Source organism: Camarhynchus parvulus, chromosome 25 (assembly GCF_901933205.1).
Source record: "Camarhynchus parvulus chromosome 25, STF_HiC, whole genome shotgun sequence".
Taxonomy (NCBI): Eukaryota; Metazoa; Chordata; class Aves; order Passeriformes; family Thraupidae; genus Camarhynchus; species Camarhynchus parvulus.
The window spans coordinates 3,006,413-3,027,418 of NC_044595.1; the positions used below are offsets into that span (position 1 = coordinate 3,006,413).

The following is a 21,006-nucleotide window of genomic DNA, read 5'->3' on the forward strand; positions in this document are numbered from 1 at the left end:
TTGGCCATTAATTAGAAACAACCACATGAGACCAATCACAGATGCACCTGTTGCATTCCACAGCAGCAGATAATCATTGTTTACATTTTGTTCCTGAGACCTCTCAGCTTCTCAGGAGAAAAAATCCTGGCAAAGGGATTTTTCAGAAAATATCATGGCTACAAATAGGGATATCCTCAGAGCACCCAAGTAACTACTCAGGGAAGTTGAAGCATTTGGAGAAACTTGGAATCAGGCTCCAAAATATCCTTTTTGCCTTTACAGTCTCTTTTATTACAAATCAGATTGGTCATAGCTAGGAAGGAGGATGGGGACACACTGGGAGATCAGATCCAGCTGGAGCTCTGTGTCAGGGGGACTCTAATGAGCAAAGAGAAGAGGATGCAGTGCCAGGCCCACTGCCCACCCTCACTGCCCAGCCTCTGGAGGAACACGAGACCCTCAAGGTGCCATAATAGAGGACAGCAATGTTCAAAGTCATCGTGTTTAAGGGCAAGTTCTAATTCTGTACAAGAACTTTTTTTCATTCTGACTGTCCCTCAGCTGATGGTCCCTCAGCTCCAGGTTTTGGTGCTGACACCAGGCAGGACAGCAGCCCCTCAGCCCCACTCCTGTTGGATTTGCAGCAGCCTCCTGGACTGCCAGGCCACTAAACCAGGTGAGAGCTTCCTGCCTCACAGCCACAGCCATGCCCATTTCCCCATGGGAAGACCCTGAGCTCAAAATTTGGGTTTTTTTCAAGATTGTCCCTTCTGCTTTCCAAACCTTCCCCAGCTCAGGAAAATGCAGCTTTCCAGTGCCTAAAGGGGCTCCAACAAAGCTGGAGAGGAGCTTTGGACAAGGGTCTGGAGTGCCAGGAGTGCCAGGAGTGCCAGGATGAGGGGGAATGGCTTCCCACTGCCAGAGGGCAGGGCTAGATGGGATTGCCATGGTTTGACACTGGCCCAACACCAGGCACCCAGGAGAGTCACTGGTTCACCCTCCCCTGCCACAGCTGGGTAGAGGAGAGGAAAAAAATTAACATAGGGTTTAATGAATTGAGATAAGGACTGGGAGAAAACACTTCAAGGGCAAAACAGGCTCAGGTTAAGGTTAAAGCTCACTCAAGGTTGCAAAGTGAATTTTTTACTAACAGAATTAGAGGAGGATAATGAGAGGTGAAATAAGCCCTAAAAACACCTTCTTCCCTCCCAGCCCTTCCCTCCTTCCCATTGGCAGTGCAGGGAAACAGGGCATGGGGGTTTTTGGGTCAGTTCATCACCCAAGTTCTGCTGCTGCTGCTCAGGGAGAGGAATCCTTCCTCTGTGAGACCATGGGGTCCCTTCCATGGAGAAAGTGCTGCAGGAACTTCTCCAGCGTGAGTCTGCTCTCATGAGCAGCAGTCCTGCTGCAAGGTGAATTCCCTCCCAAACTGCTGCAAGGTGAATTCTGAATTCCCCCATGGGCACACAGCCCTCCCAAACTGCTGCAAGGTGAATTCCCCCACGGGCACACAGCCCTCCCAAACTGCTGCAAGGTGAATTCCCCCACGGGCACACAGCCCTCCCTCCCACACAACTGCTGTGATGTGGCTCTCTCTTCCCACGGGGTGCAGTCCTCCAAGGCCAGGCTGATCCCAGGCTGGTCCCAGTGCCACACCACGGCTGGTACCAGCCAGGTGCCCTTGGCCTCTTGGCCAGCTGGGCACACACCAGTTTATGTGCAGCTGCTGCCAACCAGCACTCCCAGGTTGTTTTCCAGCTCTGCAGCCACTTTTCCCTAAGCCTGGAGCACTGCAGCAGGTGTGTGACCCAAAGACAGTACCTGGCACTTGGCTTTGTTGACTGTCACACTACTGGATCCAGGCTTTACAGATCCCTCTGCAGAGCCCAGATTAACACTTCCACCCAACTCAGTGGGTTCCAAACTGACTGAGGAACTCATCAGTTCTGCTTTTGCACTCCTGCCCTGGGAAGTGCTACTTACCCTGTGCCTGGTCCCACCCCCAGGGATGGGCATGTACACCAGTCTTCATCCCCACCCTCATCCCCCACAGGCCCGCACAGTAAAGCTCTGCAGCCAGCAGCCATGTGGAGGAATCAGTTTTTATTTCAAAAGACAGTAACACAATTTTTCAATTTAGTATCAAAACACTGGATATGTTTTTTGTCTCCAGATTGGCCCCAAAAACTGCTACAACCAGGCAGCATGCTCCAACCACAAGTTACTGCGAGCGTGGCAGTGCCACACTCACACCTCACAACACAACACATCAGCAATGCACAGAGAGATGGCTTGGAATCAATTAAGACAATAAGAGCAGTCCTGGGCAGGAGGGAAGGCTTGGCTCCCTCCCTCCAGGTAGGCAAAAACACTTCTCCAAGGACACAAGGCTGTTGTACTTAAGTTGTTAAGTGTAACCCAGTGATGAGCAGTGAAGCTTGGTGCATCAGCACTTAGTGAAGGCAAAGTCAGCTCCAGGGTAGCAATGGGTTACAGGGACAGTGGCTTCTCTAAGCCCTTCGGGTGTGGAGGGGAAGGGACAAAATCCCTGTGAAGGTTCAATTGGTTCAATTGTTCAGATGACTGGCTTGGCTTAAGAAAAAAAAAACAACCCCCAAAAAAGGACACCTTTCACCCAAGTCGTTCCTTCCCAACATAGAGCTACCTTAAAGCTGAAAACTGAACTGTGCTTTTGGCAAACAGCTCCTGGAAAAGGAAGTTCTCTCAACAGGCTGTCACCCTAGCCTGGCTACTCTGACTCACAGCCAGAACCATCACATCTGTTTCCTGCCCTGCCAAAGCAGGGTGGCCCAGAGCCAATTAACAGAAGTTTAATATCAAATTCTAAAGCCAAGAGCTCTGAAGTGTAGCTCACCAGCCTCACACGTTATTTGGAATGTTTATAATGGTCGCTACAAAAAAAGGTAGTTACAAAATGTGTACATCTCAAACATGCTCTCCAAACATTATTGCATTGTTTACTTCCCTTAATGATGCTGTTTGAAGCTCTGCCCAACCTGGTAGCCTTTAACCCTGGAACTAAGATTTGTGTTTGGTCAAGTTGGCAACAGAAAGTAAACTCTGGTCCCAGGGTTAGAGGGCAGCAGCAGCTGGGCTGGCATCGCATGGCAGAGGCAGTGGCAGGGATCCTTTACATCTCATTCAGGTCTAGCAGGGTCTGGTCCAGCATTCTTTGCGTGCAGAGATGCTCCTCTTTGGTGGATTTCAGTTTATCTGCCAAGAACAAGAGTCCAGAGTTACAAATCAGCATCAGACAAGGGAGAGTCCTTTGCCAAAGAAAGCTTGTGCCAGCCCCTTCCCCACGCAGCTGCAGCGATCCTGGGGCTGGAGTGCCTGGCTGGGTGCAGCTGGAAGCTTTGAGATTACCTGGCTCGTGTGTAGCCCTCGCCTCTCACACTGCTGGTGCTCCCAGAATGGCCACGGTGCACCTTTAGCCAGAGCTCTGGTCAGTGTTTCACATGCAGGCGTCTCTGAGTGCAGCCAGCTCTTCCCAGGGCTTCCACACCTCCACAGCTGACACACACACAGTGGCCCAGCAAGGCACCCAAGAGCAACACACCCCTGGAACTCCAGCTGGTTGTGCCCCCCTTCCCCTCAGCACAGGGCAGCAGCAGGGAGCAGACCACCAGCCCCAAGGGCAGCAGGAGCTGGGGCAGTGACAGGCAGAGTGAGGAGTGAGGGAGCTGCACCCTGCCCAACGCTGCAGGCAGCTGTGCAGTCAATTCTCACATGTTCCTTAAGCCAGGAGGAGAGCAGATCAGCAGCTAGTGCTCTAAGTAGGCTTTACTCCAAAGGTGAGCCCACCCATATCACTGGAGACATCCACACGCGGGGACACTGGACAGACAGGCTGTGGAAAAATGTCCTTTAGGTACAGGCAGATTGCCAAAGCCACTCCCAACCTCCCCAGGGCCAGGAACTGCACAGAGAGAGAACAGCCTTCCTCGAGCATGAGCAACAGCAACGGCATTTCAATGCTCCCTGCAGGCACCCAGGACACAGCTTCAGGCTGTGCATTTTGGCACTGGCTGGCAAGATGTCTGTGAGCTTTCCCAACCCATTCCAGGGCTCTGTAGCTGCACTGGGGTCAGGCCTGGGAAATTACTGCTGCCCCCAAACCTTCTCAGTTAGGACTCCCCTAAATAGGAACGTACTACAGGTGTGCAGTGTCTCACAGACCACAAGGTCAGTCCTTTATTGGTAGAAGCCATCATTCCATGCACCAGGAAATCCTACAGTCATTCAGCTAATAGTAAATTAAGTTGTAGCACTTGACAGGCAGCTTCAAGCAGACATAAGTCTAACTTCAGCCCACCCTTATTTGGGGGTGAAGCAATTCTGGTTCCATGGAGGAGCCAGGCAGGACCCCCTGGACAAGCAAACAAGACTGGTCAAAACACAGCCAAGTCTGCGGGTGACTTCACCAAGAATAGAGGTTACATTTACGTATTAAAAAAAGCTTAAATAAATTACAAGATAAATCCAAGTGCCTCATTAAAAAGCAGCAATTGCATAAAATTGGCAAGTCTGCCAGTGTTAATGATCAGATTTCAGTGTGGTCCACAGCAGTGGTGGTGGCAATAAGCTGTTAATGGGATTAGTGGGCCCCTTCTCAGTCACACAGATCATGCAGCATTAACTTCAGCTCGTTAGAGAGCAGGCGGTTTTTCTCAAGCTGGCTGTACAGGCGCTCTGCAGCAGCGACAGGATAAGGGAAACAAGAGGAAGAGAGAAAAAGAGAGAAAGGGAAGGTTAGTAGAGCACCAAGATGAGCACAACAAACAAGCTGTCTCCACAGTGTGTGCTTCTGAGGACAGCCAGCTATTCCCAAAGGTTTGCCTTTCTCTAACTTGTGCTTCAGCCCAGGAAGATCACAGAGGAAGCCAGGTGTGGGCAGAAGTGAAAGTGCTGCCCAAGATGTGCAAAGGCAAAGAAAGGAAGAAGAGACACCAGAAGACGAGGCTGCAGGCAGGGCTGGGCTGGACCCCAGCAAGGACAGAGATCTGGGATGTGCTTGAAGCCTGTGGAGCACACTGCAGAAACGAGTCCTGCCACAGCTGTACCTGAAACAGCTTCCAGAGGGAGCCACACCACACTGCAGTGGGAATGACAGGGCTTGAACAGCAGGACAGGCACACCAGAAGAACCGAGAATGAAAACATCTCCTCCCTGGCCTGGAGGACCCTCCTCTGAGAACATGCCTGGTGCCACACTAACAACCCAGTTAGGACTGGAGGCAGCAACTGCTTCAGGTACAGGACAGAGGGACTTCTGGAGCACAGAGTGCTCTTCTACATCTGCCCCAGAACAGCTCCATGAGAAGGGCACAAGCTGCCACTGCCTTTGCAGCTGTGGCCTCTGCAGCCCCTGTCCTCAGAGCCCCACAGAGGTTCCAGCAGCCACACTCATGCTCATCAGCAAGCCTGGCCCCTTTCCATATCTGTCACTTCTCAGGGCTGGGGGACAATGTCCTGCCACCAGCCACAGCCAGCCACTACAGAGAACACATTCAGCATCTCTCCTGCTCATTTGCATGGCAGAGTCCTCCCAGCCTGACAGCTCCAATTCCTGCACTTTGGGGAATTCCAGGCAGGAAAAAAACCGTACACATCATCTTCCAGCCTGGCAGAAGTGACCAGCACCACCTGCAGTGACACACAGTGTGATGCCACTGCTGGAGGAGTGAGCCCAGAGCACAGCCTTGGCCTTGGCCTTCCCCTCTCATCTTTGCACTGTGAGGTCCTAAGACTCTCAGGCAGCCCCTGAAGGGGCCCTACACCATTCCTCATTGCTTTCAATCATGGAATATTTTGCTCTTGAACAAGACCTAGCTGGGTAAAATTCCAGAAAGTGGAGTGGTTTACATGGAGGAGCCAAAGCACATCACCCTCCCCAGAGTCTCAGCTCAGTCCCTCCAGTGTAACACCTGCACAGAGGGGAAAGCTCAACTTCAGCTTCACTCTCAGCTTCTCTCAGCCCTCAGGACCCTCTAACTGCACCTCACTCTGCAGGAGAGGGCAGTAATGCTGATTGATTGTCCTTTCTTTAAAGCCACCAGGGGACCAAGGCACAGGCAGAGAAGCCAATGATTTCTGACCTACCACAGTGGGGAAGTTGAGGGAAGTTGTGGGTATGTGGCATCCTGGCCCATGCCTTGCACAACAGCTGCTGTTGCTGCTGTGAGGGGCTCTGGCTCCGTGGTGCTCTGAGCAGCCCCAATGTCTGTCCCCAGACCTGAGAGATCCAGGCTGGTCCTGGGTCTCCCCAGTGGCAGAGGATGAGAGTGAACTGTGCTCAGCAGGACTTGGTGCAACAGCTCCCAGCTTCCAAGCAAACATTCCTGCTTGTGTACAGGGAGCTGATGAATCACCCACACAAGGCAGCAGACTGGAGTGTTTAGCATGACTGAACTTCCCAGACCTCAGGAACAGCTTCTCCACACAGAAGACGTGCCCAGGTCTGCAGCAGCCACACCATGTTTGGCCTGCTCCTCTCTCTGCCCACCCCCAGGCAGCCTCCCCAGCTATCCCTGGCACTGAGGGAGCCCCAGGACATGGGGAGCCCCAGGAGCTGCCCCTCCTGGTCAGTTAACCTGTGTCTGCAGCACTCCCACAGCACAGCACAGCTCCCAGGAACCAGCCTGCACAGGCCCAGCAATCCAGTCAGACCAGATGCCTCCAAAACCTCCCAGGGTAACCATTGCATCACCCACCCACATCCCCATCCACCACCCAGAGTGGATTCCTGCTGGATGAGTGGGGAAAGGGCCTGCCACAGCCCAGCCTTAGATAACATTCCTGGGAACACCACTGAGCAGAGCAGAGCAGAGCCACCAGCTCCCCACAGCAAGAATCAGGGTGCAACCAGACCTCCCTGTGAGGTGCGAGGTGCCACCTCCCACCACTGACAATCACAGAAGGGGTGAGGTTGGAGGGACCACTGTGGTTCTGGTCCAACCTCCCTGCTCAAGCAGGGTCACCCCAGAGCACTTGGCACAGGATTGTGTCCAGATCATTCTGGAATATCTCGAGTGAGGGAGACTTCACACGGTATCTGGGCAATCTGCTCAGTGCTTAGTTATCAACACTGGAAAGAAATTCTTCCTCATGTTCAGGTGGGACTTCCTGGGCATCAGTTTCCATCTGCTGCCTGTCCTATTGCTGGGCACCACTGAGCAGAACCTGGTCCCTCCTCTGACACCCTCCCTTCAGATACTGGCAGACAATGATGGTGTCCCTATTGTCTTAAGAGCTGACAGTGGAACACTGGACTGGAAACCTTCACATTTACAGAAGCCCTGCCCCTCCCACAGGAGCCAGATCCTCAATTCCAACTGCAGTGGGGTTACTGAAGAGCTCTGGGTTCCTGCTTTGTGCTCATGGGGCACAGCCCCACATCCCAGGAGTCAGCCCACACTTTGAGATCCCTTGAACGCTCCCTCCCTTCCCCACCTGCCACCAAAGGCAGAGTGGGACAGGCTGGGGCAGGTGAGTGTGCCTGGATTATCCTGACTGCCAGTGCTGTCCCGTGCAGAGCAGAAGGGCACAAACCTGAGGAAGCCACGGGAAGTGTGCCATGTCATCAGAACTCTGCTCACGGAGGGCTCTTCGGGCACTGGGGCAGATGAACAGATCCAGAAAGGAAAAAGTATTTGACCAACCCCCATGAGGCAGCACACACTGTTTTGAGAGGGTGACCAGTGTTTATGATACCACATCAACCAGCAACAGCTCCAGCAGTGACACACGCCAGGCACTCACAGCCCAGTGCCAGTGCTCAGTGGGAAGCTCCATGCCACACTCCTGAAGGATCCTGCAGCCCCCAGCCCCTGTAAGGGGAGGGAAGGGCTCTGCAAAAGATTCCCTGGCTCAGATGCTCACAGCCCTGCTGCAGTGCCTGCTCATTCCTGAAGCAAGAGGCCACACATCCTTCCCCTTGGCACAGGCAGCACCTCACACCCAGTTCTGCCCCAGTGGAGACCAGCCAGAGCTCACACAGTATTTATTGGCTTCCATACCCTGGCTAACGACTGTCAGGTGTGTGACCTCCCCTGCAAGCCAGTGCTTGGCAACCAGTGCTGGTGAACACTCCAAAGCAGCCAGGAATGAGGAGTGTCTTCAGTCAGGCACAGCTCCAGGGCCTCCTGCTGCAACCCCCAGCCTCCAGTTTGACCCCACAGGCCCTGTCTGCAAAGCTGCCATCACATCTGGGAGCCAGGGACACACCTCAAAGAAAAATCCAGCGTGCTAGTGAGGTCTGTGCTCCACTGAGAGTGACACCAGTTTGAAGGCAATGCTGAGACAGTTACTCTAAAGCAGCAAGTGGTCACTAGAAACCCATTTCTCAAAAGCAACAGCCATTTATACAGGAACTGTTTTCCTTAAAAAAGGTGACATCATGCTCGAGCAAGAGGCAAGAGAAATACAAAAAGAGCTTTATGGCTCCACACAAGATATGCAGATGAGAACAACATCCTCCCCGCTCCCCCAACAGAGAAAGGGCAGCCCCTCAGAGCAGGCTGTGTCTGGCACATCAGGTCACACAGAGGGAGCTTTGTTTGGGAGCAAGTGCAGCAGAACTGGGGGGCTGCTGCTGCTGCTTCTGTGCCTTTACAGCACCCATTCCCAGGGATGCCCTGTGCACAGTAACTGGAAAAAGGTACTGGAATTCAGAGTGAGATGAAGAGAGCGTGAATGCCGGGTGCAGATGCAGAACAAGCCACCAAGCAGAGAGACAAATCCAAAGTGGAGTTTGGAACCACAAGACTTATCTGTGTGAGACAGAAGGAGACACTAATTTTAAGAAAAGCCTCAGTGTTTGTGCACAGCAAACTCTGCTTAGGGAACGCTGGGACACTCGTGTTAAGGCTCTTCTCTGTGGGGTGAGGACCTGGCCTCTCCTGGGTTAGTGCAAGGACCAGACGGAGCAGTTGTTAGCAGCACCCACTGCAGATCTGAACAAAGCTGAGGAGCAAAGTTGCAGAAACACACAAGTTCAGCTACTTCCACAGATCAGTTCATGATCTGGCCCATCTCAAGCCTATTGTGGCAATCCCTAAGGAATCCACCTGAGCACTATCCACAGCCTCTTCCAGAAGGAATCCTGAGACCGTGGCCCAGTGGCTCCAGCAGATGACAAAGCCACATTTCCTGAGAAAGCCTTTCCCAGTGGGAATGGGAATTGCACTCAAATTTAAGTCAGAACCCTTTCAGGCCAGCACAGCACTTGGTTACACATGCAGACCACCAGGACCTAGAGTTAGAGGATGGCATGCTGGGGCTCCTTGGGCAGATCTGTAGAAGTAACCTGGACGATTCTCCAACTACAGAAACCACAGCAAACCAAGCAAGCACTGGCGGTCCAGGCTGCTGAAGCGAGAGGCGAACGCCAGCCAGCTCATATTTACATGGAAGTCATGTCATTCAGGGCGTGGTCCAGTTCCTCACTAATTGCTTTGTACTTCAGTTTCTGGGCATAGAGCTCATCTAGAAGAGGTTTAGGAGGAGAACAAAAGGAAAACAATGAGGGAAGGCAAAGAGCTCTTCCAACACTCCGGGGTGGGAAAAGCACGATGGTGTGCACAAACAGAAGAAAATGAAGTTAGATGTGGAGCCATCACGACTCTGTGTTCATCCCCAACAATGAACAGGAGGGTTCCAGCAGCCTGAGGACCCAACTGACCCACAAGTGCCTTCCAGGATTATAATCCAGCTCTGAGGGCAGAGCCAAGCACTCAACTACATCACCTTGTAAAAACAAGCTGTCCAGCTAGGTCAGCAGGAACCGGTGTCAGCAGGAGCAGCAGGGAAAGGCAACTCCATCCACTTAGGGAGAAGCTTATTACACCTAAGGAGAGCACTGATAATTGGGGTGCTTTGTTCTCACCTGTGTCTCAATGCAAAGACTGGCTTGGGAGCAGTCAGTCATGTAATAGAGCTGGGCATCAGAGGAAATTCCAATCCTGCAGGATGCAGTGAGCTGGGGGAGCAGACTGGCCACACCAGTGTTCTCCATCAGATAATGGAGTAGACAGGCAGCTCTCTGCCTCCAGGGAGGGGTGGGCCTGGGACTGTGCTGACACATCCCTGAGCCCTGCAGAGCTGGCACAGACAGCTCCAGCTCTGGCAGCTGGGCTACAGTACAGCTGGGCATGCTGTTAACAGCCTCACAGAGCCTGGGGAGCTCTGTCATTTGTCATGAACTAGGTCACCTCAGCAGCAAGGCTGTAGACCAGAGCCAACTCTCAATCAACAGGTTTCAAGGGGAGCATGCAGGGATTTGGAGGACTTTTTGCAGTTCCAAATAAAAGCTTGTCCTGGACCATGAGGTGGCTCAGATTGCTGCTTGGCTGCAGTTCTGGAACAGCTCAGCTGACACCGTTGCTATTTCTAGATAATAAACCTCCAGAGTGACTCCAGACAGCAGGATAGTGCTTTATATCTCCAAGAGCTAGCACTAAAAGACCACAAAGGCACACCTGTGGTCAAGGTAGGAGACCTGTAAGGGTTTTGGTTTACCAGCACCACCACTCCAGCCACAGCAATCCACAAAAGAATCTGGCCACAATCCCAGATTGAAGGGAGGCAGCTGAAACCTTCTCCTTCTGTGGCTTGGGGCAAGGTTCTGCAATGGCTGGCCTCAGGAGTGTTCCTGAAGGACTGCGTGAAGGAATGGGAGGAGGAAAGGAACCCACCCTTGGCACAGGCTGATTACCCTGTGGGCTGAACTGCTGGGGTTCAGCCTTGGTTCAGGACCCACACTGGGGAGTCTGAGTCTTCATGGGGGCTGTTTCAGACTCACTGACTCCTGTGGCTGACCTGCCAAGATCCCATTTGCAGCAGCCAGCACGTGCATGATGCTCTGCACACAGGTATGTCATTGTGACCAATTCTTACAGGTGCAGGTGTTTCTTTCCTATGCCACTCCTAAATGAATTGGATTAAGCTGGGGCACAGGGATCTAGTTACATTCCTGAGGACATCACTACCAAAATACAGAAGCTATCTAGATTAGGCCAGGTGTCTGGATCAAGAGCTTGAGACCTGCTGCAGCACAGGGGAACTGTTTTCAGAGCAGAGGCACAGGGCAGGACTCTTGCCAAGCCTCACCTTGGAGGCCAAGTGGGATAAAGCTCCAAGCAATGAGGAGCACAGCAGCCTGTCTGCTCTCCAGCTACCTGAGACACAGCCCTCCTTAGCTTCTCACTCAACACCCATTGCTTGGTTTCCTATCCCCAGAATGTACCTTCCAGGTCATCAATGGTCTTCTCCAGCTTGGCTACAGAGCGCTCAGCAAACTCAGCACGGGTCTCTGCCTGCCAGACAGAAATAAACCAGTGAGTGCAACAGCTCCACAGGAAAGGGACCAGTCCAAGGACATGGACTTCACATCTCTTCCCAGTCAAGCTGAGGCCAGCTCACCCTGCTGGGCCATCCTGACATGGTCACTCACCTCTTTGAGTTTATCAGTCAGAATCTTGATCTCTTCTTCATATTTATCCTCTTTTTGAGAGTACTGTGGAAAAGGAGTCAGCAGTCAGCAGCCCCAGATACCTCCCTCTCCGGAGAGCCCACAACTACAGCATAAACTCCTCACTGCAGCACACATGACAACAGAACCTTCCACCTGGGAGTTGTTCACATCCTCACCCAAGTCCAACAGGACTGGGTCAGGTGGAGAGTCTCACATCATGCATGGAACACAAACTTGGATGCAGAAAAATTCTCCTCTTAACATTTTAGCAGCTTAAACATCCTGGCTGATTGAGTCTGCCCCAAGGCAGGGAAGGGCAGCCAGGCTTCCTGCACCCCAGTTTCCAAGCCCTCCAATGAAATACCTCAGCCCTCCCAGCAGAGCAAGCACAGTGCTCCTGGCTTGCTTAAGTCTGCAGTTGAATAATTTCCACCTCAGTGGGTGCTCTGCTGTTTACCCTCCTAGCACAACAGCAATGTTTCTGGCCCTGGGACAGGCAGCCCTACCTTCTCAGCCTGAGCCTCAAGAGACTTGAGATTGTTGGTGACATTCTTCAGCTCCTCCTCCAGCTCGGAACATTTACTGTGGGGTTTTGTAAGGAAAGGGGAGAAAAAAAAGGAAAAGAAGAAGTGGGAGGGAAAGACAGGAGACAAGAAGTGAATCCACGTGCAGGGAAGATCAGGAAGTTCTTTAGGAGACTGTCTGAGATCAGACTGGATAGGACCCTGCTTTGAGGCACCTGTGCAGAAAGCAAGTTCCCTTTTTGCCTCTGAGCTCATGTTTGAAATATTCTGCCAGCACATGCACGGGGCACAGAGCTGAGCAGCGAGATGTGGACACAGGTTTCTGCCAGACTTGGCGTCTCCAAGGAGAAGCTTCACTTTTAGTGTGCTGTATGGAGGGAAGCTGTTCTGACGGACAGAAGGACAGCCACCACCACTCAAAAAGGGACATTTATGGGCAGAGAAGACAGAATGTTCCAGGAGAGAGCGAGAGAGACACAGTTAAGCTGAGGGGAGGAGCACAGTGAGGAGACCACATGAGTTTTGGTTTAATGGTTCAAGAAGGGAAAGGTTAGTACCTTTTCTTCGGCAACAGACAGACACTTCAAGTTCTGGTCCATCACTCTGATCTGCTCCTGCAGCTCCCGGCAATGACTGTTAGTGACGGTCACACAGGGGCACAAGCCAGGTGGGGGCAAGGTCAAAAGGAGCACCAGAACCACACCACCACAGAGCAAAAAAGGGTGGGGAAGGGAAACACAAAAAAGTCATGGTCACAACATGCACATCTGGGCGGGAAGCACAGTGCTGCTGCTGCTGCATCCACACCAACTGTGTTAGACAAGGCCCAGAGCACAGAAAGGCCCTGACCAGCTCCTCAAGGATCAGCTAAAGCACCTGGACACATGAAAAGAGCCCAAACACCAGGATTTGTGTCTCTGCTCTGAGCAGAGGAAGCCCAGATTTCTGCCCAGCAGTGCAGAAGCCTGTAGTGGTGTGGTGGTATTACTGCAAATACTTGGAGAGGCCCAGAGAGCAGCCTCAGCCAGAGCTCTGCCCTCGGCCACCCCACATGGCACTTCAGTCCCTGGCCCAGGAGGCCTCTGCCACTTCAGTACAAGCACTGTGAACCATCTTGTGACTGCACACACAAAGCAGTGCTGTGAATGCTGAGCACAGGAAGGCTCTGCAGCCTCCATGGCTAGGGAGTGAGTCCATGCAAACGGCCAGAGTGTCTCCACCCAAGGCAAATCACATCACAAACTCCATGTCCTAGGTGGAACTAATCCTGTTTGAAGGAGGGAAGTGCTTTCATTGCTTTCCTTCGCAGCCCTAAACCCACCCTGTGCTCCAGGCCTTGTGTAACAAGGTTAGCAATGCAGTGTTAGTGCCCATGCAGAGGCAGACCTGGCAGGTACATGCAAGCAGACTACTCACGACTCTGCGAGCTCAGCTCTCTCCTCAGTGCGCTCCAGATCCCCTTCAATGATCACCAGCTTCCGAGCAACCTGGAAAGGACAACCAGAGTCAAGAGCAAGGAGGAGTTTTGTGCTTGTAGGCTCTGCACAGCAGTGAAGGGAGGAATGCCTGCAGGAGCCACAGGAGCTGTGGGAAGCTTTTGGCCAAGCAGAGCACTGATGTGGCTCTGCTGAGAGCCAGATTTGCTGTCGGCAGGAAGAGGAATCAAGTCTCCTGGCCCAGGTCAGTTGTACAGAGCACCCAAGGGTCTCACCTCCTCATACTTCCTGTCTGCCTCCTCTGCAATGTGCTTGGCTTCCTTGAGCTGGATCTCCTGCAGTTCCATCTTCTCCTCATCCTTCAGAGCTCTGTTTTCAATGACTTTCATGCCTCTGCCCAAAAGCAAGCACAAGGAGGGGAGATGTGTGAAACAATCTTGAAAAAGCCAGCAGTGCAATGAGTTGCAGAGCATTAACAGCAGTCCCTGGAAGCACAGTGCTTCTCAATAAACCATGATTCCTCTGAATGCAGAAAGCAGAGGCCTCTGGGCTGATGTGAATACAGCCACCTCAATTGCTTGGAATTAACTGTTCTGTGGAACATTCCCCCAGCAGATCACTGGGTTCCCAGGCCAAGGGGAGTGCAGTGCTGCTGAGAACAAGCCCAGCTTTCTTAGGGACTCACAGCCAAGTCAAGCACTTCCCCATCTGGAATGAAGGAAGAGCCAAGTCTCTCTATGGCAGGCCAGCAGCTGGGTCAGGCTGCTCACGGTGTGTGCAGGAGGAAGCACATCAGACAGCTGGAAATGGACCACTCCCCTCTGAATCACAGGCCAGGTCAGGGGACATCTGCCAGTAAGGGAGGATGCTGGCAGAGAGGCTGCCCCACCCACAGCCACCTTCACAAGGCAGTGGTGTCCCTGAACCCGTGTACTTCTCCACCTTTGGAGGAAGGGATGCATGGTGGCACATGGCACTTACTCCCTAGCCTCAGGTTCCAGGACAATCAAGGCCATCAGCAGCCTCAGGTTCATCAGCACTGGTTTAGCTGCTCTGCCTATGCAGGCACTGACTCCCTCGTGCAGCCTTGGTGTGGGATTCCTCCCCCACTGTGAGAAGCCCAAAAAGTTGATGGCACCGGACCCTCAGTGTCTGGCAGAGTGCAAGCAGGAGTCCTTGCTCACCTTTCACTCTCATCTGCTGCCTTCTCTGCCTCTTCCAGCTTCTGCAGAGCTGTGGCAAGGCGCTCCTGAGCTCGGTCCAACTCCTCCTCTACCAGCTGGATCCGGCGATTCAAAGATGCCACCTCTGCCTCAGCCTGCAGGGAGCAGAGGAGGGCACTCAGCCTGGGCAGGCTGGGCAGCTGAGATCTGCCACAGGGTCAGCAGCAGCACACAGGAGCCCAAAGCAAACCCAGGATGCTTCAGCCACTCTCCCAGAGGCAAGCAGCACACTTAGCTCTGCAGGCTTCTCACTGCCAGCCTGCACTGCTCTGAGTTCAGGCCATAAACACTAAGGAGATGATTTACACCAAGGGCTGCCTCTGCAGCTGCCAGGATCCTGCCAGGCCATTCATCACAGCCCTGTTTATCACCACACCAGAGCGTGCTGACAGCTGCCACTTAGCAGAGAGTCAGTTTACTGGTGTGATCTGGACATGAGCATTGCTTGAGGCAAACCCTCTCACCAGCAAGGTGAGAAGGATTAGCATGTCCAGGGATGTGCCAAGCTGTGCTGGGTGCTGCTGGCAAGCTGGGCTGCTCACAGGTGCTGCCCAGCCCCAGGGCTTGTTGCTGCAGAGCCCACAGCCCCACAGAGAGCCTGCAGTGCTTGAGGCTTCCTTCCTTCCTCCCAGCAAATCCAGAGAAGGAGCAAAAGCCTTCTCCAATCTTGAGACAGGTCGAGGAGGCTGTTCCCCAGCAAGAGCTGCCTTGGTTCAGTCATACACATTGGGAGCTGGAGGAACTGTTGACAGCCTGCAGACATCTGCCAGAAACGTGGCTGGGGCTTTAAGGAACTGGCACAGATCAGGGGCCATCCCACCCCCCAAGCACTACAATCCATGTCCTAGTCAGCCTCCAAAGAGGCCACAAGGTACAAGCCAGCCCCCATAGGGCTGTGCTGTGGCGGGGAACATAGACCATGCTCAGAGAGCTCAGTTCATCACTCGTGTGGCAGAGCCACTGGTAATACAGCACTGCCATCACCCTGTAAGGCAATACAGCACTGCCATCACCCTGTGGCTTGCTCCAGCACTGAGTCAGAACACAGCCAGGGCAGATACAGAGGACAGGAACTGCCCTTCAGTGCTGCAGAAAACAAAGCACCTCAAGGCCAAGGATGAAAATCCCTTCAGTGGCACTCCTCTTCTGGATCAGACCCAGACTAAACAGTCAACTAGAGACTCACTGCAGACTTTCTGGGACCCTGGGGGCATGACCTGATTGCCTGTGAGGCCCCTGCTTACAGCCACATCCGCTCCAGCCAAAGCCCAGGGGAGCCCAGATGCTTTGGGAACTCTGACATCCCACTGGAGCCCCCTGGGAGTCCAGAATCCTGCTCCCCAAGAGGATTACAAAGGCAGGCAGGCAGGCAGGCAGGAGTGCAGCCGTTCCAGGGCAGCACTGTGATCTGCAAAAACCCCAGCACAGGCACATGCCAGACAAACACAAAATACCCCAGCTGCACATAACAAAGCTCCCTCCCAGGCACACCGTGCCGAGGAGGGAGGAGCAGAGTGATGAAAGGCACCAGTGTTACAGCGGGGTCCCACACTGCTTGCATCCAGCTCCCAGAGGGGTTCCCTGAGCTCTTCCCCCACTGAGGCTCCCCTGGCAGGTTCCAAGGCCAGGCTGGGAGGGCACAGAGGAGCTCCCGTGCAGGTACACCCAGCTCTGGAGAAACCCACACCCCTGTGGCGCCCAGAGCCAACACCCACCCTGCTGAAAGGGGAAGTGGTCTGCCCGAAGAGGAGCACAGCAATACCTTAAACAGAACCAGCAAGGAGACTGCCTGACTGCATCTCTGCCCTATTAAAGGGGCTACCAGCTGCTGAGGACCTCCTCCTTCCTTCTCCCAGGCAACAGAGACACAGCAGTACGGTGGGCCTCCACTTCTTGACCCTTTGAACTGCATCACTGAGCCCTGACTTCCTGCAGGCAGCGTTCAACCCAAAAACCACCCAAAAAGCACCCTTCATTTTGAGGAAGTGCCTCTCCCCTGCTGCAGCAGGGCCCTTACACCTCCTGTTTTGCTGCTTCTCTCTAGATACAGATGAAACTGTCAGGCTTCCCCAGAGCACGGGGTGACACTTCCAGGTGACTCTTTCAGACCCCCCTGCCACAAGTGGCACATTTCTGTCACTCCATGCTTCCTCCACAAGGCAGTCCTGAACCAGGGAGCACCTGGAGCTCAGCAAATCAAGGGAGAAGATCATCCAGGCCTCCAGGACTCACCAGTGCTGCCCCAAGAGAGTCAAGAGGACTCCCCAGGACCCGGGGCCAGGCAAGTCCTGGGCACCATACTGGGAGCATTGGTTCTCTCCCCCGAAGGAGGTTCAGGGAGCTGGGAAAAATACGCCTGTACCCGTGACAATGCTGCTATTGCAAGGAGAATTCCTTATGTGGCTGCAAAGAAAGCTGAGGCCTGGGAGTGGCAAGAGCTTCTGCCATGGATCTGGGCAGCAGAGCCTGATCTATCCCTGGCAGTGCCACAGCTGTCACAGACACAGCTCCAGCACTCGGGGGGGCACTCAGCTTCACGCTTCAAACGCAGCAAAATCACTGCAAATAACCCAACGAGAGTCACGCTTAGATTCGAACAAGGACTTGCCCCGTGTCACCTCATTCCTGTCCCCAAAACGGCGCCAGCCCTGCCTGTGTCCCAGCCCCAGGGAAGGCGGCCACTCGAGGTCCTGCCCGTGGTCACCTCGAGGTCCAGCCCGTGGTCACCTCGAGGTCCTGCCCGTGGTCACCTCGCCCCTGTCCCGGCCTTTCCGACGGTGAGCACAGCGCTGCCAGCTCAGATGCTGCTGCCGCCGCTCCCTCCTCCCTTTCAGGCACTCCCACCCTGCTCTCCCTGCCGGTACCGGTGTGAGGGAGCCCCGCTCACCGGGCCGGGCGGGATGCGGGGCTCGGGAGGGCTCCTGCACCGGCCGCATCCCGAGGGAACCCGCTCCTTCCTTCCATCTTACCCGCGCAGCTCCGGGCTCGGGGCCGCACAAGATGGCCGGGGCCTCCCCCTCCCTCTCCCCCGGCCGGCTCCTCCGCCGCTGCTGTCCGTCCCGGGACACCGGGAACAGCGAAACAACGCCAGGCTGCCCCCCGGGCCCGGTGTCTGCTCAGCACCACGGGTGGGTCCCAGGGGATGCCACGGACACAGAGCGAGAGCGCCGCGCCCGGCGGACACTTCGGCCCGGGCCGGCAGCCCCGCGGCTCGGAGCGACCCCCGGCCCCGGGCGCGCCGCCCGCCCGGCTCTGCCCCCGCGCGGCGGCGCCGGCGGTACCTGCTCGCGGTTGCGGCGCTCGGCTTCCACCTCCCGCTGCAGCCGCTCCGCCCGCTCCTCCGCATCGTCCGCCTGCTGCTGCAGCACCTGGATCTTGCGCTTCACCGCCTCAATAGTGGTGGCCCCGGCCATGCTCGGTGCCTCCGCTCCAGCCCCGCCACCCCCAGACACCGGGACCGCGCCCGGAACGGCCGGACGGAAGTGACGTCACTTCCGCCCCGCCCGGCGGGCGCGTTACCGGGGAGATGAGGAGCGGCCGCCGCGCCCGGGGCGTGGCGGGGGCATCGGGACCGGCAGCGGCACCGGGCCGGGGGACACTCATTGGCACCGGGCGGGAATGGGGCACCGTCACCGGGCGGGGGACACACATCGGCACCGGGCGGGAACGGGGCACCGGGCGGGGGCAGCGGCACCGTCACCGGGTGGGGGACACACATCGGCACCGGCGGGAACGGGGGCACCGGGTGGGGGACACACATCGGCACCGGCGGGAACGGAGCACCGGCACCGGGCCGGTGGGGAACACCGGGGTGTGCCCCACGGGCACCTGGGTCCACCGGGACCCGCGATATGGGCGTGAGGGCACCGGGAGTGGCCTCGTGTGTCACGGGGAGCGGGCACGGCCTCACCGGGCCCGGAGATCCACACGGGCCCTGCCCCACGGAACCCCCTTCACACCCGCCCCGCTCGGGCCGCCCCCAGCCCCGGGGCTGGTTCGGGCACTGCCGCCCCTGGGGAGCCCCGGAGTCTGCGGGCCCGGAGCCCACAGCCCTGCAGCACATCCCGCTCCTTCACCCCACCCAGGGCAGGGCTGCGGCCGCCAGGCTCCCGCTCCGCTTCCATGTGCGAGATCCAAGGTGAGAACCCTCCCGTGTCAGGAGGATAACGCTGCGAAGATCAGTGTTTGTCAGAGCTGGGAGCTGGGTTCCTCCGTGGCATGAGGGTCATGGAGCCCCCCAAGAACTCGGTAAACACATCACCGAGCCCTGATACTGCTCTCATTCCCCCCTCTCATTCCCCTATTTGTCAATGCTTTAAGTGTGGGGATAGAAGGGAAAGGCTCCAGGCTGCTGCTTGAAACCCTGGGCAGCCAGGCAGGTACTTGCTGCGGCAGCATTTGCCTGGCATGGCGCAGTGTGGCATGGCACGTTTCCAGGGCTGAGGTGGGAATCCAAAGGGCTCTGTTGGGCTGGAAGCACCCGGGAGGCAGCTCTGCCCTTTCAATGCTCCAGGGTGCAAAATCCCTCCACTTCCCAGAGCCAGGGGGAAAGTGGGGGACCCCCATGGGCCACGCTGGGGGCAGCAGCCAGGAAAAGGGGCTGCAGGTGCACAGAGAGGGATCCAAGTGGGGATGTGGTGACAGCGGGGAAAATGCAAGCAAGGACAAAGAGGGGCAAGAAGGGTGTGAGGGCAGCAAGAGCTCTGCAGTGCTGCACTCGACACAAGCCAGTTCCAGTGCAGGGACCTGCAGCAAAGCTCCAGGGCTCCGGAGCTCCCAGCGAGAGCAGCCCGGGCGCTGTGCTGGGGCTCAGGCACTTCCCCCAGGAGCGCGGTGGGAGAGGACCGCTCCTGCCTTCTCCGCATCAGAGCCGGGCTGCGTGGCTCTGACACCGGAGCCTGAGGCATCCCGGCCTCTCAAGGACTGCCAGGTCCTGACAGGTGACGAGCGGGGCCTCATGCCTCTCGATGCCGCCGCCGGCTGAAACCCTGCACCGCTCGCACCATTGTTTTCCTGGAAACAGCGGACAACAATAGCCGGGCTGTGCAATGCTCACGCTGCCCATGAGCCCCCGCCTGCAGGGGGATGAGGGCTCTCCCCTCCTCCTCCTCCTTCCCGGAGCTCGGCTCCACCACCCCAAGGCGTGACTCAGAGTTTCCCGGAGACACGCAGACCCCGTGTCCCGCACTTGGGCTGCTCGCTGCCCAGCTCTGCCCTCCGGATTCGTCCTTCACAGGGCCATTCTCTGCTCCTGGGCACCTACACGGTCTTACCGGGAGCACACTGAGCCGGACCTTCCTGTGTCCCCAGGGCATAGGGAAGGGCTGCAGTCCCACCAGGAAGAGGGTAAAGCAGCGCTCAGCTTCCACCCTGCACCCCATACATACGTCTGCTGCCTTCTTCTCTGCCAGCTCCAGCTTCTCCTGGGCGTCCTTCAGGGCCTCAGAGTACTTGTCCAGTTCATCCTCTGTCCCCTTTAGCTTCTTCTGCATGGCAGCTAGCTCATCCTCCAGCTGGAAGGACAGTGGTGTCACCACAGGTGGGCACCACTCTGAGCCCCTGCACCCCAAGAGAGCCCTGCCTGCCCCATCCCAGGCTCAGCTCTGCCCCATGGCATCCCTCCTGCCCTTTCCTTGGGGCCAGCTCTGCCTCACAGTGTCCACCCCATTCCCACACCCCAGGGCTGTCCAGGGCTGTCCCACCCTCGGAGTGCCCTTGAGCTGGGGGATAGTGGCAGCTGTCACACTCTTACAACTAAATAAACGATTTAGTGCAATACAACACACTCCCATACCCCAGGCAGAGTCTCTGTTGGGTCTTGGGCTCAGCATAACCCAGCACAGGCACCCCCACCACCCCTGGGCTGGGCACTGTGGCTCTCTGCCCTACCTGCTTGCTCCGCTCCTCCGCTTGCTTCTGCTCAGCCTCTGCCTGCTCTGCCCGGTCCAGGGCGTTCTCCTTGTCCAGCTTCAGCATCTGCATCTTCTTCTTGATGGCCTCCATCCTCGCTGGGCCACGGGGCAGCGGTGGGCAGGAGGATGCACACAGACAATGGGGGGCTAGGGCAGCTGTGGTGCCTGTGCCCCACTGACCGTTTATCAGCTCTGCCCAGCACAGTGGCTTTGCCTTTCTTGGGCTGACCCGCCTCACCACCTTCCCAAAAAGTCTGTGCTCGAGACCCATTGTGTGTCCTGGGGGCTCCGGGTGGTCACAGCCTTATTTGGGCTCCCGAGGACAGCTGGGCTGTTATAAAAAGCAGCAGCAGGTCTGTGAGAGGGGGTCCTGCATTGTTCCAGGTGCCCCCTCCCCCTGTGCAATGGGACACCCTGGCTGGTGCCCCGAGTGCTT

The 21,006-nt window shown here is 55.9% G+C and overlaps 1 protein-coding gene across 13 annotated transcripts; it reads right to left on the bottom strand.

Moving 5' to 3' along the window:
• Positions 1–2,066: 2,066 nt before the first annotated feature.
• TPM3 (tropomyosin 3) lies at positions 2,067–20,743 on the bottom strand. Of its 13 annotated transcripts, none has more exons than XM_030965231.1 (10): positions 20,548–20,743; positions 20,046–20,171; positions 14,620–14,753; positions 13,711–13,828; positions 13,416–13,486; positions 12,557–12,632; positions 11,455–11,517; positions 11,248–11,317; positions 9,410–9,488; positions 2,067–3,216 (listed from the first exon to the last, which is right to left on the bottom strand). In XM_030965231.1, exons 1-10 carry the CDS (start codon positions 20,659–20,661, stop codon positions 3,213–3,215), a joined length of 855 nt encoding a protein of 284 aa, XP_030821091.1. In that variant the 5' UTR covers positions 20,662–20,743; the 3' UTR covers positions 2,067–3,212. The 13 variants fall into 13 exon arrangements, with proteins under 13 accessions (XP_030821091.1, XP_030821088.1, XP_030821090.1 ...); XM_030965228.1 differs by lacking the exon at positions 12,557–12,632 and adding an exon at positions 11,982–12,057 and having other exon boundaries at positions 20,548–20,736; XM_030965229.1 differs by lacking the exons at positions 2,067–3,216; positions 12,557–12,632 and adding exons at positions 8,411–8,773; positions 11,982–12,057 and having other exon boundaries at positions 20,548–20,736.
• Positions 20,744–21,006: the final 263 nt, after the last annotated feature.

Coding starts and splice junctions, on each gene's coding strand:
- TPM3 (XM_030965231.1), bottom strand. CDS start 20,661: ATGGAGGCCATCAAGAAGAAGATGCAGATGCTGAAGCTGGACAAGGAG. Junction 14,754..20,045: donor CAGAGAAGAAGGCAGCAGAC/GTATGTATGGGG, acceptor TGCTCCCTGCAG/GCTGAGGCAGAGGTGGCATC. Junction 11,318..11,454: donor TGACTGATAAACTCAAAGAG/GTGAGTGACCAT, acceptor TCTGTCTGGCAG/GCAGAGACCCGTGCTGAGTT.